The sequence below is a fragment of the Nyctereutes procyonoides genome, unplaced genomic scaffold (genome assembly GCF_905146905.1).
Source record: "Nyctereutes procyonoides isolate TBG_1078 unplaced genomic scaffold, NYPRO_anot_genome, whole genome shotgun sequence".
Classification (NCBI taxonomy): Eukaryota; Metazoa; Chordata; class Mammalia; order Carnivora; family Canidae; genus Nyctereutes; species Nyctereutes procyonoides.
The window spans coordinates 32,576,332-32,592,500 of record NW_026575082.1 but is presented as its reverse complement, the minus strand read 5'-3'; the positions used below and the strand labels follow the sequence as shown (position 1 = coordinate 32,592,500).

General features: G+C 37.3%; 1 protein-coding gene across 9 annotated transcripts in view; it reads right to left on the bottom strand.

Moving 5' to 3' along the window:
• The window catches only part of LOC129514591 (glycosyltransferase-like domain-containing protein 1), a 388,336-nt gene that overhangs the window by 14,968 nt on the left and 357,199 nt on the right, over window positions 1-16,169 (bottom strand). For all 9 annotated transcript variants that reach the window (XM_055333308.1, XM_055333313.1, XM_055333309.1 and 6 more), the window contains one exon: window positions 13,360-13,469. In XM_055333308.1, the coding sequence (XP_055189283.1) occupies window positions 13,360-13,469 (110 nt within the window). The remainder of the gene's footprint in view (window positions 1-13,359; window positions 13,470-16,169) is intronic.

Genomic DNA, 16,169 nt, shown 5'->3' with positions numbered 1-16,169 from the left:
ATGCCTACACACATGTGTACACTAGGTCACAATGTAAATATATAGCTTGGTGTGGATCACAGTGAAACGTTTGCAGACGTTGCTTTGTTAGGATCTTTGGGTCATAATAAGCTGTGTAAGATACAGTCACCATCCTCAAGCACCTTCTAAGTTACTGAAGTTCGACAAGTACGTAGCTGAGTATGAATGAAGTCCCATGGATGTTCACAGAGGGGAGGTAGCATAACTGTCTTAGAGGTCAGGGAAAGTGGGCGAGAGGAGTCACGGAAGATGGGCTGGAGTTTGACAGGTGGAGTAGGGACATGTGAGCTACCTTCAGGGGACACTCCTGTAAGGACTGAAGTAAGGCTAGGAGGGTAGTTGACATCATACTGAGAAATCCAGATCAATGACCCTCTACTTAACTTGATAAGGGCAGGAGAAAAGGGAGGGCGAGATGCACGAAGCTTTTAAGTGAGCAAAGGCTTATAGGATGGAACACTGGGCAACATCAGTCAGCCATGAGGGTGGCTGGAACTACTGTGACAGCCTCGATCGATGGTTCTCAACTGCGTGAGGGTGGGAGTTGGGGCTGGGTGTACAGACAGATATCAGGATGATAAGGAATAAAAAATGTTTTGAAAAAGCAGAATTATAATGGGACGCCTGGGTGGCTCAGCGGTTGAGCGTCTGCTTTCTGCTCAGGGTGGGATCCGGGGTCTGGAGATCAACTCCCGCATGGGGCTCCCTGCATGGAGCCTGCTTCTCCCTCTGCCCCTCTCTCTGTGTCTCTCATGAATAAATAAATACAATCTTTAAAAAAAAAAAAAAAGAAAAAGCAGAATTATTATACTTGTTTTCACAATAAGAAAAGTGTCACTAGATGAGATTTTTTTCCCCCCAGAACATGTCACTATGTGAAATTCCCTCAGGAGTGGGACATCCACCTCATTTTAAAAGTCGACATATGGGATCCCTGGGTGGCTCAGTGGTTGAGCGTCTGCCTTCAGCTCAGGGCGTGATCCTGGGGTCGAGTCCCGCATCGGGCTCCTGCAGGGAGCCTGCTTCTCCCTCTGCCTGTGTCTCTGCCTCTCTCATGAATAAATACATAAAATCTTAAAAAAAAAAAAAAGGCGACATACCCTAATCCCAAGGTCCCTTTTTTGAGTGGTTTTATTTTATGGATAAGTAAACAGAGGCTGAAAGATGTGGCAAGGCTGACCAGTGGCAGACCTGTAAGGGGACCCTGAGCCTTTTACATTCCAGGATCGAATTTATTCCATCGTACTTATATCTGGAATGGTTTCTATTTTACAAACCTAACAGTTTAGGCCAGGAGAGATATAGCCGGAAGAGCTCACTAGTTGGATCCAGATACTCACTCCCTATCCTGTTTTCTGTCAAGAGACTCCTGGGTTGATAAGACACTGCAGGGACACATGAATTTGTAAAACAGGCAGGCCTTCTGCCATCGTCAAGCAACTGTTGTTATTGGGGAACATCTTTTTTTGACCATATGACACTCCTAATCATGACCATTTACAACTACAAGAATTCAAAAGGATAAAATCCCAAAGCAAGGTGCACAAGCCCTATTCTAAGACTCCCTATCTATCAACCTTCTGTCATATATACATGTACAGGTGTTTGGGGCATTTGGGTGGCTCAGTGAGTTGAGAGTCTGCCTTTGGCTCAGGTCGTGATCCCAGGGTCCTGGGATCGAGTCCCACATCGGGGTCCCTGCAGGGATCCTGCTTCTCTCTCTGCCTCTCTCTCTCTCTCTCTCTCTCTCTGTGTGTGTCTCATGAATAAATGAATAAAATATTTTTTAAAAATACATGTACAGGGGACTCCCGGGTGGCTCAATGGTTTAGCGCCTGCCTTCCGCCCAGGTCATGAGCCTGGAGTCCCGGGATTGAGTCCCACGTTGGGCTCCCTGCATGGAGCCTGCTTCTCCCTCTGCCTCTCTCTATCTCTCTCTCTCTCTCTCTCTCTCTCTCTGTCTCTCATTAATAAATGAATAAAATCTTTAAAAAAATACATGTACAGGCTTTTAAAATTAGGGTCTGCTTCTAATTTCCTATTGGCTCATCGAATGTCTTGACCTTTTCCCATTCATAATTAATTAATCTATTTCCTTAAGTCTTCCCCCAAGTGCACATTTCTCATACACTTTGAGGACTCTTGTTTACGAAAATGAAACAGCATTTTTCTCCAGTCGTGTTTTCACAGTCACAATTTTTGAGGAGAATTTCTTGAGAGACGTGTTGGGAGCTATACTCCAGGAAATACCACCTTCATGGAATTTCAGCAAGTAACACCAGACATAGAGGTGGGTAAATGCACAGACGTATTCAGGGCATGGCAAAGATGAACCGGAATTCATAAGGGATTCGATTGGGATTGAAGTTTGAAGAACTTCATTCGTCACAAAGGAAATTGCAGTTAATCCTGCAGAAAATGTAGGAGATACATGTCTATCATTCTTGTACTACTGTGACTCTATTCTCGGATGGTCTGGGTTTAGAAAGAACTCTTATAACAGCAGGTACATAAATTGAACCCAAAGTGTCCAGACACCTTAGATCAATCTGAAAGCTTTGTGGGATTCAAGGGGCCAGAAGATTAAGGGGCACCCACTGGGAGAGAGGGAACAGGAAGCAGGGCAAGGCATAGGATGCATTACCGTGGGATGTTTTCTTTGATGCAGAATCATCCAGTCACACAAAGGCAACAGTAACTTATACAGGAAAAATATCTTACATTGCCATCACCGTACATGCAGACGTTTCTCTATAAACTGGCTTGTCTTCATTAGGATATGCTTTTACTTTTATTCTTGGGCCCATGCAACTGCCCTCTCATATTCCCTCTATTTATACTGACTTGTTACTGGTAAACTTAGATTTTTTTTCCTCCGAAACTTGACTTAAGGTTGATTTCTTTGGATATCATTATCTCCATTGCTATTAGCTCTGTGACTTTGGGCAAGTTATTGAACTTAACTTGTGTCTTGTGTCTTCCCTCGTGTCTTCCCCGGACTCAAATGGACTACCAAAGTAAAAGCCCTGCCTTGCACTGGGCACAGAGTAAGAGTTCAGTAATTTGCTGTGCTTACGATATGTTGATGCTTCTGTAAATCCTTTATCTATAGTGTATATTTAAAATCTATACTTAATTTCTTCCATGACTTTTTTTTTTTTGGTGCACTGGCTGTTTGTTTACTAATTTCTTGCTTTCACTAATAGTATTATATTTTAGAGCTGGAATAAGTACATTAATTTTTGTTATCCTAAGTTTGTTGGATACTTATATACAAATTGAGTTTATTTCTGAATTCCCTATTTTTGTCCATCATTCTACTTTCATGTTTTTGAATTTGTGAAGTATTGTTTTATTTTTTTATTTTTAAGATTTTATGTATTTATTCATGAGAGACACACAGAGAGAGGCAGAGACACAGGAAGAGGGAGGAGAAGCAGGCTCCACACAGGGAGCCTGATACGGGACTCGATCTTGGGACTCTGGCCGGGATCACGCCCTGAGCCGAAGACAGACACTCAACCACTGAGCCACCCAGGCGTCCCTGTATTGTTTTAAAAGTTATCCCTCCGTACATGTTCTGAATATGGTAGGGCATGTTTCCCTTTGTTATTTCTTTACTAGAGAATCCTTTGGTACTCTGCACATTTATTTATTTTATATGAATTTAGAAGTATTCTGTAAAGATAAAGTAATATTTTTGCATCTTTATTGGAATCTTGTTAAATTCATAAGTTATCTTAAGAGATAGTGCCATTTTTATTGGAATATTTATTATTTCCTGTCAGAAGCATATATTTCTACATTTATAGAACCTTCCTTACTTTCCCATTATATTTTGTTGTTTTTCTTCAGCAAAGGACGGAGAGACAGATGACTTCTGTTTTAAATCATATTCTGGGGAAACTGATTCCCCCACTCATATTTTTGGGAAAGTAACTATATACTTATTTATAAGAAACATGTGAAGGTGGCTCTGTCCACTGAAAATCTACCTCAGATCCATACTACTGAAGTGAGGCCAACATAAATCATTTTCCTCAGCTATAAGTTTGGGATGCTAATACTTGTTGAGTGTCTACTACATTACTGTAAAGGTTATCAAGTAATATATTCAAAATTATTTGCAAATGTTCCAATTTAAACAAGGGTATGGTAGAATGAAACAGTTATAAAAACATTTTTGCTTCCCAGACAATAAGATTCTAGAGGGCAGGAACCGCATCTTCTACTGTTGGCATCCAAATATGGTGTCAGACCATGATAGGAACTCAGTAAATTATTCTGTGTTAAGGAAATAAGTAGGTAGTAATAACATTTAAAAAAAAAAGAAAAGGAGAAGGAAAGTTTTGCATAATGGTATGGTCTAGAGAGAATGAGTTTATTCAATTTTATCAGCACATTTCTTTCATTTCATATGTAATAATATGTTAATTTAAAATCAATCCACATATTTATAAGCTTTCCTTCTGTAGACTTGCCTTGTAGTGAAGTTTTATACCTTTATATTAATGTGATATAAGCTATTTGCGTTCTTAGAAACTTTTTACTACATCTCTCCTCCCACCCCCTTTAGTGTAGCTGCTCTTCTGAAAATGAGATTGCAGCTGGGAGTGAAAAGGGAGATGAGAGGGGAGGGAAATGTTATATAATCATCCAACATTTGACTCCAGAACTAAGGAGCAAGAATATGCCAAGATCACAGTAATAACCATTGTCATGCCAGATACTAACCAGAAGTTTCCCTCATACTGTTCTTAACCTCAAATTAAAGGTGAACCAGAAGGATTTCTATCCGCCAAAACTGTAGTTCAGGTTTTTACTTTCCTCGAAAACTTTCTGGTTCCTCAATGTCTAAAGCTAAAACTCCTTCTCCCACCATGTCTGCAGTAGGGAAAGAAGAGCCTGCTGAGCTTGCTGTTCACAGAAAAAAAAAATTGTTTAGAATTATCATTTGTGGGAAATTATTAAGTACACAAACACATTCCATTGACTTGATATCTTAAGCATTTGCTTTTTTTTTTTTTTTTTGTTTTAACCATCAAAGGCTAACAATGTGACCCTGTCATGAGAGCTGGTGAAAACTAAAAGATTTGCATTGAAGGGCTTCTGGGTTTTTTGGTTCATTTGTAAAATGGAGTCTGATGGGTGTTTTATGTAACAGAATAAGCTTTCAATTTTCTGGATTAAAAATAATTAAAATAATGTGAAAAATAAACTTTTAAGGATTAGCATCATTAATGTCTTCTTTGGATCCAAAATTAAAGACTCCCTCCATATATTGAAGGGAAGTCCATGAATTCTATAACAAAATCTGCCTGGTAGTTAAGAAAGCACTTTACCCCAAATTAATTGTGCTGAAATCCTCATTATAACTCACTGAAGTGGGTAGGGCAGGTGGTTTTATTGTTATTTCTCTTTCCCATCTCCTCCTCTGTATAGATGGATTAACTGACATTAATGGAGAAAGCTATAGGACCCAGCCTAAACTTGATCTTCTGACTTCAATTCCTATAAATCAGAGTCTCTCAATCTTGGCATTATTGACATTTTAGGTTGGATAATTCTTTGTTGTGGGGGCTGTCCTGTGTGTTGTAGAATGTTTAGCAGCATCCCTGGCCTATAACCACTACTGGTGAGTATCACCCTACAGCAGTTGTAACAACTAAGAGGTCTCTGGACATTGTCATATATCCCTTGGGGGTAGAGGGCAAAACTACTCATGTCTGACACTACATAACCTTTCCAAAATGCTAGGTCACCTCTAATTGATAATTCACTCCATTCCCACTGAGGCCAATTTTACTTCATACTGATCTGCCTTACAGTACATGGTAGCTAGATGTGTCTTCAGACACCAGCTAGGTTCTCTAGCAAGAAGACTGTGGGGGAGTATTCTAATATTTGTTAGGAGTTCTCTACGCATTGGGGGTAGACTCACTCAGGTTAAGTCAGACATCTTGGATGGGCTTGGTTTTCTCTCAGATGAGCCACAGATCATGATGCATGTTAAAGAGTTATGGTGGTCATTAATGGTCAAAATATTCATCAAATATTTCTGTTCTTTCCCATTCTGGGCTCAACTCAGGATTGCATTTCCTGCCCCCCCCCCCCTATTGCAAGTGCCTTGCAACAAGTTCTGGCCAATGTGTTGAGTGGAAACTTATGTCACTTTTAGGAAAGAGCACTAAATTGTTAATGGGAGGATCTCCTAGCGTTCTCTTCCACCTGGCATGGTAACTGGCAGTGTTTGAGATGGTGGTTGCTTGGATCTCTCTGCAAGGCTGGGTCCTTGAATGACCATAATGAGTAGAACACTATTGCCCACCAGCAATAAATAAATAGTGTGAGTAAGAAATGAATCTTATGTTTCAAGCCATTGAGATTTTAAGGTGGTCTGTTAGTTTAGCAAACTAGTAGTCAAAAATAAGACTGATCTAAGAGCTGAAAGATGAGAAGAAGACTGAAAAATAGATTTATATTAAATCAAGGTCTCCTATAAGACCACTGAGAACTTCCTTAAGTCTTAGGGTTCTCTATTTTCAGTCACTAACTCGCCAGTACTTGAAAAGAGTTTCTATGTAGATTTCTACATACCTGATATGGTATGTAAATTGTATTGTTCTCTTTGCCAGACTCATTCTTCCATTCATTCGAATAGTATTTATTGAACACTAAATGTATGCCAAATATTATTTGGGGTATCTTTAAAACACAGATGATTCTGTGGGCTTCCACATAGAATATACAATGGTATTGGAGGGGAACTGACACAGTTTGAAATGCGGTTTCATAATTGGCTGGATGGGTGGTTTCAGGCAAGTGACTTAACCTCCCGTGTCTTACTTTTCTCAGCAGTAAAATGGTAATCACAATAGTGAAGAGTAAGTGAGGTAATGCATAAAGATCTTAGAACAGTACCTGGCACATGCTAAGTGTTTAAGGAATGATAGTTTTGATGTTTCTAAGGAATCTTCTAGTAAGTGATGAATAAAGCTCTGATATGGGATGACAAGTCGCAAACATCACAACACATCTGCTTTATTCACCATTTCAATCCTAAATGTCTACCATAGTGTTTGGCACAGGTAAGATATTTATAAAGCCTTTATTGAATACGTATAGAAGCAAGTAGGGATGAGGAGAGTGACTCCTTGGTTTGACTCCCCACCTTGCCATTATCTCCTGCCTATCTCACCCACGGGGCCCAACTCTGAGAGCCTGGAAGAGTCATTGTGCTAGACCTCTCTACTTTTGTAAAATGAAAGGATGACACAACAGAGCTATAGACAATGTATCTATAAACTAAAATCTTAATCTACCATACTTCTTCAGAAAAAAATATTAGAAAAACCTTATGATAGTATAATTTGAAAATAATAAACACAGTCTAAAATTATCAATAGCATGGAGACTCTACAAAGTTGTTCTATTATAGTTTTAACATTTTCAAAAGAAATTTAAGGGAGATTGTTTCATCAAAAGGGCAGTAAAACTTACTAGAATGAATATCATGCTAGAGTTCCCCAAGACGTCTATGGAGAGAGAAGGAGAAGGAAGTTGGAGACAAAGAAATTAATGCACAAACTTACAACTAAAGAGAATAAATTCTGGAGATCTAATGCATAACACAGTGATAAGAGTCAACAATACTATATCACATACTTCAAAATTGCTAAGAGACTAGATTTTAAATGTTCTCGTCATAAAAAAGAAATGATAATTATGTGACACGATAGAGGTGTTAGCTAAAGCTATAGTGGTAACCATATCATAATACATAAATGTATCAAATTAACATGATGGACACCTTAGACTTACCCAATGTTATATATAAGTCTATCTCTATTTAAAAAGTAAGTAAATAAATAAATAAAGCAAAAAAAAAAGGTTAATAAAGTGGTCCTACAGTCATATATTAAGCCTTTTTTGGTTTCAATACATCAAGGCTTGTATGTGAAAGAGAAAAGTTTAACTCACAGGCAGTGCAATCAAAATGACTTAAGCCTTCAGAGTCTCAGTCTCTCTACCTATCAAGTGGGATAATAATAATGCCTACTCCATTGGGCTAATCATGAACATTATAGTAAGTCACGTGGCAAAGGTCAAGTAAGAAGCAAACTGTCAATAAACAGTAGCAACTAATAGTATAATTATTATTGCAATTATTTATAAAAAAAACTTCCTTATAAATGTTAATAGCATGAGAGTATGTACTCTGGCTGATGCTACAGAGTATGTAAGTTGGTTTATGGTATGGGTTTTAGATACACGAATGTAGCATCCAGAAGAGAGGCGAAGAAATGTATGCTTGCCAGGTAACCTTTTGGTAAAGTGCTGGAAAGTGAGTTGGGGTAAAAAAAATCTTTCAATTTAGAGAAATGGTTCAGAAAGCCATTAGCATAGTGGTGAAAAGTATGACCTAGCTATGTGGCCTAACTTAATTTCTCTTTGCCTCAGTTTCACCACCTGAGAAAAATGGAGATAGGAATAATGAACAAGACTGTTATGAGAAGTTTGAGTTAATATCTATAAACCACTCAGAACAATGCCTGGGATACTGTGAGTGCAATGTAAGTGTTTGTTAAACCAAACAATGATAAGAACATGAAAATGCACAGAATGGCCTGTTAGGAAAACTTTAAAGATGGGCAAGGTGGCTTTCTAGGAACACAAGCTGGAAAGCTACTGGGCTCATCTGTCCATACAACAACTTGTACCCTTCTCATGTGCAAGGTAAAGTGCTGTAGCCATGAAGAAAGGTGACTCACATTTGGAATGATCGAGATAGACCTAAAGGAGAAGGAGCCCCAGTTGAGACTAAAAATACCACAGATAACATGACACCCCTTCCTATGGGCTTCTACAGAATTCCCTACTTATTTCACAGCATATTAGGTACCTGTTACTGGTATGGAAGTGTCTGCCCAAACAGAGTTCCCTAAAGGTGGAGACAGAGTCTTGTTCACTGTGGAATTCCCCTCCTACAGTGCCAGTAAGAACAACATGCTACAGTCAAGTCACAGTTGAGTAATAAGATTAGATCTATAACGACTGAGCACTTAGAATCTGGGCCCTTAGGGATCCCCACCCCACTTTTAACCCTCCATCCTGCTCTAAGTAGCTCAATGTTAATGTGTGAGAAGGGACACTGTGATCCCAAGAACATAGCCCTATGAATAAAATCCTAGTCTTTTCTGTAGTGGTGGCTTAAAACTACCTAATAGTGAAACCAGCCAAGAAGCCTTCTGCTTACGGACTTCCTCCAGCGACACTTCCCAGTCCATTCACAAACACCTCCATGCTGCCACAAACAAAACTCACCAGCTCTGCAAATGAGCAGAATTTTTCTTCCTTCTCTCTACAGCTATCCATCTTCCAAATTCTCTTCTGTGGGTTCTTCGAGAATATCTCTGTCATACATCCCTCTCACTAATCTCTCAGCCACCACTTCAAGAATCACACTTGGATTACCACTGTAGTATCTTACTGTGAATCTGCCTACATACCACTGAAAGATAAAGCTTCCTAAAATACAAGTTTTATCACATTTCTTTCCTGTTCATGATCTAGGTTGCTTATTTTTTACTTTTACCTAATCTACTTTGTTTATCAAGAACCTCCATACTTTGGTCCTATTCTATCATACTTCCTACCAAAGCTTCTGAACTCATTCTGTGAGATTAGCGTTACTCTGATACCAAAAGCAGAGAAAGATAATACACACACACACACACACACACACGCACACACACACACATTATAGGCCAATATTCCTGATGAATATAGATGTAAAAATTATCAACAAAATATTAGCAAACTGAATCCAATAAGACATTAGAAGGATCATAGACCATGATCAAGTGGGATTTATTCCAGTAATGCAAAGTAAGTTCCATCTGCAAAGCATTCAATGTAATATACTACATCAACAGAATGAAAAATAAAAATCATATGATCACCTTAATAAATGTAGAAAAGCATTTGACAAAATTCAATATTCATTTACAAAACTCTTAACAAAGGGGTATAGAGGAAATGTACCTCATCATGATAGAAGCCATATATGACAAACCCAAATCTAACATCATACACAACAGTCAAAAACTAAAAAGTAGATAGCTTTTCCTCTAAGATCAGAATCAAGGGTGCCTGGCTGGCTCAGTCAATAGAGTATGTGACTCCTGATCTCAGGGGTGTGAGAGTTTGAGCCCTACACTGGTGTGTGGAAATGCTTAAAAATAAGATCTTAAAAAAAAATTGCCTAAGGTCAGAATTAAGAAAACAATGCTCATTCTAGGGACACCTGGGTGGCTCAGCAGTTGAGCATCTGCCTTCGGCTCAGGGCATGATCCCAGGATCCGGGATCAAGTCCCACATTGGTCTCCCTGTGGGGAGCCTGCTTTTCCTTCTGCCTGTGTCTCTGCCTCTCTCTCTCTCTCTGTGTCTCTCATGAATAAATAAATAAATATTTTAAAAAAACCCAGAATGCTCATTCTAGCTGCTTTTATTCAACATAGTACTAGACGCGCTAGGCACAGCAATTAGGAAAGAAAAAGAAATAAAAAGTCATACAAATTGGACCAGAAGAAGTAGAATTGTTCCTATTTGCAAATGACATTATACTACATATAGAAAACTCTAAAGACTCCACTGAAAACTGTTAGAACTAATAAATGAATTCAGTAAAGATGCAGGACACAAAACTAATGTATAAAAATCTGTTGCATTTTCATACACTAATAACAAACTATCAGAAATAGAATTTAAGAAAACAATTCCATTTATAATCACATCAAAAAGAAGAAAATACCCAATAATAAATTTACCAAGAGGGTGATAAATCTGTAGACTGAAAACTATATTGGTGAAAAAACTGAAGAAGATACAAATAAATGGAAAGTTATTCTATGCTCATGGATTAGGAGAATTAGCATTGTTAAAATGTCCATAACTACTCAAAGAAATCTCCAGATTCAGTTCAAATCCTATCAAAATTCCAATGACATTTTTCACAAAACTAGAGCAAATAATTCTAAAATGCATATGGAACCACAAAAGAACATAATGCTCAAAATAATCTTGGAAAAGAAGAACAAAGCTGGATGAATAATGCTCCTGGATTTCAAACTATACTTCAAAGCTATAGAAATCAAGGCAGCATGGTATCAGTATTAAAATAGACACATAGACCAATAGAACAGAATACAGAGTCCAGAAATAAACCCACACACATCTCGTCAACTAATTTATAACAAAGGAGGCAAGAATATATAATGGAGAAAGAAAAGACTCTTCAACAACTGGTGTTGAGAAAATTGGACAGCTACCTGCACAAGAATAAAACTGGAGCACTGTCTTATGACACCACACATAATAATTAACCCAATATGGACTAAAGACTCAAATGTGGGACCTGAAGTTATAATACTCCGAGATGAAAACGTGGGCAGTAAGTTCCTTGATGTCAGCCTTAACAGTTTTTTCTGGCTCTGACTCAAGGGGCAAGGGAAACAAAAACAAAAATAAACAAATGGGACTGCATCAAACTACAAAGCTTCTTCTGCACAGCAAAGGAAACCATCAACAAGATGGAAAGGCAACCAATGAATGTGAGAAGATATTTGTAAGTCATATATCCAATAAGGGGTTAATACTGAAAATACATAAAGAACTTGTACAGTTTAATGACAGAAACACCCAAACAATCTAATTAAAGAATGGCAAAGGATCTAAGTGGACATTTTTTCCAAAGAAGACACAGAGATGACTATTAGGCACATGAAAAAATGCTAAGCATCAGGGAAATGCCAATCAAAAACACAATGAAATATCACCTTAGACATGTCAGAATGGCTATTATCAGAAAGACAAGAAGTAACAAATGTTGGCTAGGACGTGCAGCAAAGAGAACACTCAGGTACTGTTGGTGGGAATGTAAGTTGGTGGAGCTACAATGGAAGACAGTATGGAAGTTCCTCAAAAAATAAAAAAAAAATAGAACCAATATATTATCCAGCAATTTCCACTTCTGGGTATTTATCCAAAGAGAACAAAAATGCTAATTTGAAAAGATGTATGTGCTCCTATATTCACTGTAGCATCATGTACAATAACCAAGATATGAAAATAATCTAAATGCCCATTGGTAGATGAATGGATAAAGAAGACGTGGTGCGCGCGCGTACACACACACACACACACACACACACACACACACACACACACTGGAATACTACTCAGCCATAAAAAATGAAATCTTGACATCTGCAATAACATGGTAGACTTCGAAGGCATTATGCTAAGTGCAATAAATAGGATAGAGAAAGACAAATATTGCATGATTTCATTTATATGTGGAATCAAAACAAAACAAAACAAAATCCCCAGATTCATAGATACAGAGAACAGTTTGGCAGTTGCTAGAGGGGAGGAGGGTTAGGGTGATAGGGATGAAGGGGTTTAAGAGGTACAACCTTGCAGTTACAAAATAAGTAAGTCATGGCGGATGCAATGTACAACATGGGGGATAAAGTCAATGATACTGTATTAACTTTGGAAGGTGACAGATGGTAACTAGATTTATAGTAGTAACTGTTTCCGCAACATATAGGAATGTCAAATCACTATTGTACTAGTATAATATTATAACTAATATAACATTGTATGTCAATTATTCCTCAGTGAAAATAATATGAACACTAAGTGTCTATGAAAGGGGTCAGGATGCTCATCTTACTGACCCAAATATGTCCGCTGAGGATGAGGGTGAAGGAAATGGCTCTGAAAAGGCTCCATCTGGCATGAGATGAGAAGATTCTACTGCCATCAGCTTCAGATTTTGGTGTTTCATCAACTCAATAAAAAAGGCACGTGCCAATGACAACTAGATGTGGACTGTAGGCTACTCCACATTACCAGTCTGATGCCAAAATGCTTTACACAGTCCACCTAACAGATGGTAATGTATTTCAGCCATTACCAATGCAAGTAGGATTCAAACCAGTGACCCCAGGGGTGAGAGGTTGTATATCCAATTACAAATTCCCACTTTCCTTAAGTGTTAAGATGCCTAAAGCAATATATTTTATTTACATCAAGTTACATTGTATAAACTATATTTGATAAAAGAGATGACTTTACGTTCTCAACTTAAATCAAAGAATGCTTACTTAAGTATTTTTTTAATTGAATCACACTTTAATGCCATCGTATAATCTTTTGGTTAACAGTGCTCATCTTGATTATTCTAACAAAGGGAAACATGGAGATTAATACTTAAGTTGTAGAGCTTATGTCATCTATAAAATTACATGTTAGAAAATTCAGAAGAGATACCTGGGACATCTGTGAAGGTTTCTCCAAGGACAGACACGTGGAAATTGAGTCCTAAATCCTTAAGGTGCATTAATACCTTAAAAAAACTCTCCGGATCTTTATCATGCTCCCTGGAAATAAACACACAAAATATAACTTGTGAAACCTTAGGGTATGTGTTAGAAACAATGTTTTCACTTTTCACAGCATCAATTCCTTTCCTGGTCTATTGCTAGTTAAGGGAGCCTCTGGCATGGGAGCAGAGATTTCTCCCTATAACCTTAAATTGTAGCATCCGCATTGAGTGATTTCATGAATGTAACTTCTCTCTCATGAATCAAAACCCAGTTCTATTGAAATCTTAAGACTCTGCAGCCTTTTATTAAAGGAGACATCTATCTTGTTTTTCACATTTTTTTGGTTAGACTATAGAAAGTCTAGTGTATTTTCCTTTCTCCTAAAATGGTTAATTTTCCACTTAACACGGGTTTTTAACAAAAGAAAAGACCAGTCTTCAAAGGACGATTCTCTACTGATCATGAGAATGTACCAAAGATGTTTTTCATTTTCGTGGGTCTGAATACCTTCCTCTCACATTTACTGAGCCCTTTTGTGCCCACAAGGAACGCACAATTTAGGGAGCCAGATTACAGACTCTCTCACTAATCTCTCATTTTAAATAATTGAATGGAGAATTATAAATACATCAAAAGGGGGTAGGCCTGAGTCTAAGTCCGCTGAGTATTAACTCAGGAGTGGAGGTTAGTCAACTCATAAAAGAATAGTAATAAAGATAATTCTTTCATTTAGTAGAAGCTTTGAAAAACATGGATTATTTTTGTTTGTTTAGCTTGTCAGTCTTCTGTATAGTGACAGAATGAGAGGCTAAAGGACACTAAAATAAAAAAAAATCATCAATTCAAGAAATCATATTAAAATGAAATGAGTTATTTTTTACATTGTAAGGTGTGAATATTTCAGTATTTTTTGCATTTAATTGCACTGTTTTAAATTATCTTATTTCAGACAGATGTGGACCAGATGTCTTCTAAATATTTGTTTTTTTATTTATAATTCAGAATTTTAACTTATTTTTTATATTACAGAGAAATAGTTATATATCAGCAATTGAATTTCTCATTTACCAACTAATTATGTAAAATAAATCTGTAAATTGATCAAACTGCTATATGAAATATGAAAATTACATCATTCAGGAAATCTCATGAAAAATGACATCTGCAACCCTAAATGTGTTAATTCACAATTCAGTCAATATTTTCAGTATCAAGAATTAAAAACAAATGCATCTTCTGATTAACATTTTAAAACGGCACTTATCATCTTATGGAATTATAAGATCTTACAGAATTTGAGTTCTCTAACAACTTATTTTAAGCTCGGTATCTCTTGATTTGATTTACTTCAAATAATAAAGAATGCAATGGCGACATGTTGATCGCTTTTTAAAATGATGCATATTATATACACGTACCATTGGGAAGTTTTTGGATAGTTCTCATATATACTGTATATGCTGTGGGCAAGAACAAAGACTCAAAACAGTTTGAAACTAAAGAATACACCATATGCTATCTGCAACCATATCAATCAAATAGCTGCCACCTAATCTGTAATATGTTCTTTTAGCCTGATTCTCTGGGAAGTGCTTAGATGAAAAGAATGGAAACAATATAACATAATATATCTTAAAGAGAGAGTAAGACCATAGGGAAATCTAGCCACTCTATTCTCTAAATTTTTCATTTTGAGTTCCAAAAATTTTGGCTATAGATCCTCAAGAGAATATTTATCTTAAACATTTCCTGCTGTTTTGTTTGTTTGTTTATTTTGTATTAAACTTAAAATAAATGTGGTTTGGGGTTGGGAGGAGATTTAACTGGGTAGAAGCTGTAGTTCTTAAAAGATTCCAATATGAGTGTTTTCAAGGCAGCAGGCTTAATGAACCTGTATTTTCAGTGTTTCTGTACCAGATAAATGCATTACAATCCTACTGCATCCTTTTGATTTTTAAAAAATGTTTTTATTCAATTTACTTAAATGAAAAATAAAGCAGTTCAACCATTTCTTTAGATATTTTTATAGGTGGACAAAAGCTTTCATATTCAACAGTCACTTTGCATATGAACACAAAAGAGATTTGTATGAATCTCTCTCTTGTTTAAGCTATAATATATGGATGAATGTAAAGTGAGATTTTTCTTCCCCAAAATTATCCCTCAGGAAAAAGAGGCATTTTATACTAAAGTCCTTCTGACGTCTCTCGTAATACTGGGCATTCTCTCAATTACTTTATTTTGAACAAAGCACTGTTTAGGGAAGTTGCATTCACCTGAAACAACACCTAGTGGTGACAGTTTTGGACAGTGGGAGCAGTCATTCACTCGATGGGACTGGTAAAAAACAGAAGCAAAGAAATTTAATATTGACTTAGTAATTATTTTGAGAGACATGACCTAACAGTTCAAAGTGTTGGATGTTGTTGAAAACAAGTATTTCAAGGATCACACACACACACACACACACACACACACACACACACACACACAAAGTAATAGAATAGTGGTTATTGGAGATCATGAGTAGTAAGTGGGTTTTTATAGCTAAGGAAAAGATTTCCAGTGATGACAGTTTCCCAAGTCTTGCACCTCAAGCAGCTTAGACAGGGTTCCAGATGACAGGTGCTGGAAACATGCCAGCTTCCTGAAAAGATGGCACCCACCATACTGATGTCAGGAATGCACGGAAGGGGGAGTTGGGCTGAAACTGCTTCATGAAATTTAAGGGTGGGAAAAGAGCAATACTTCTAA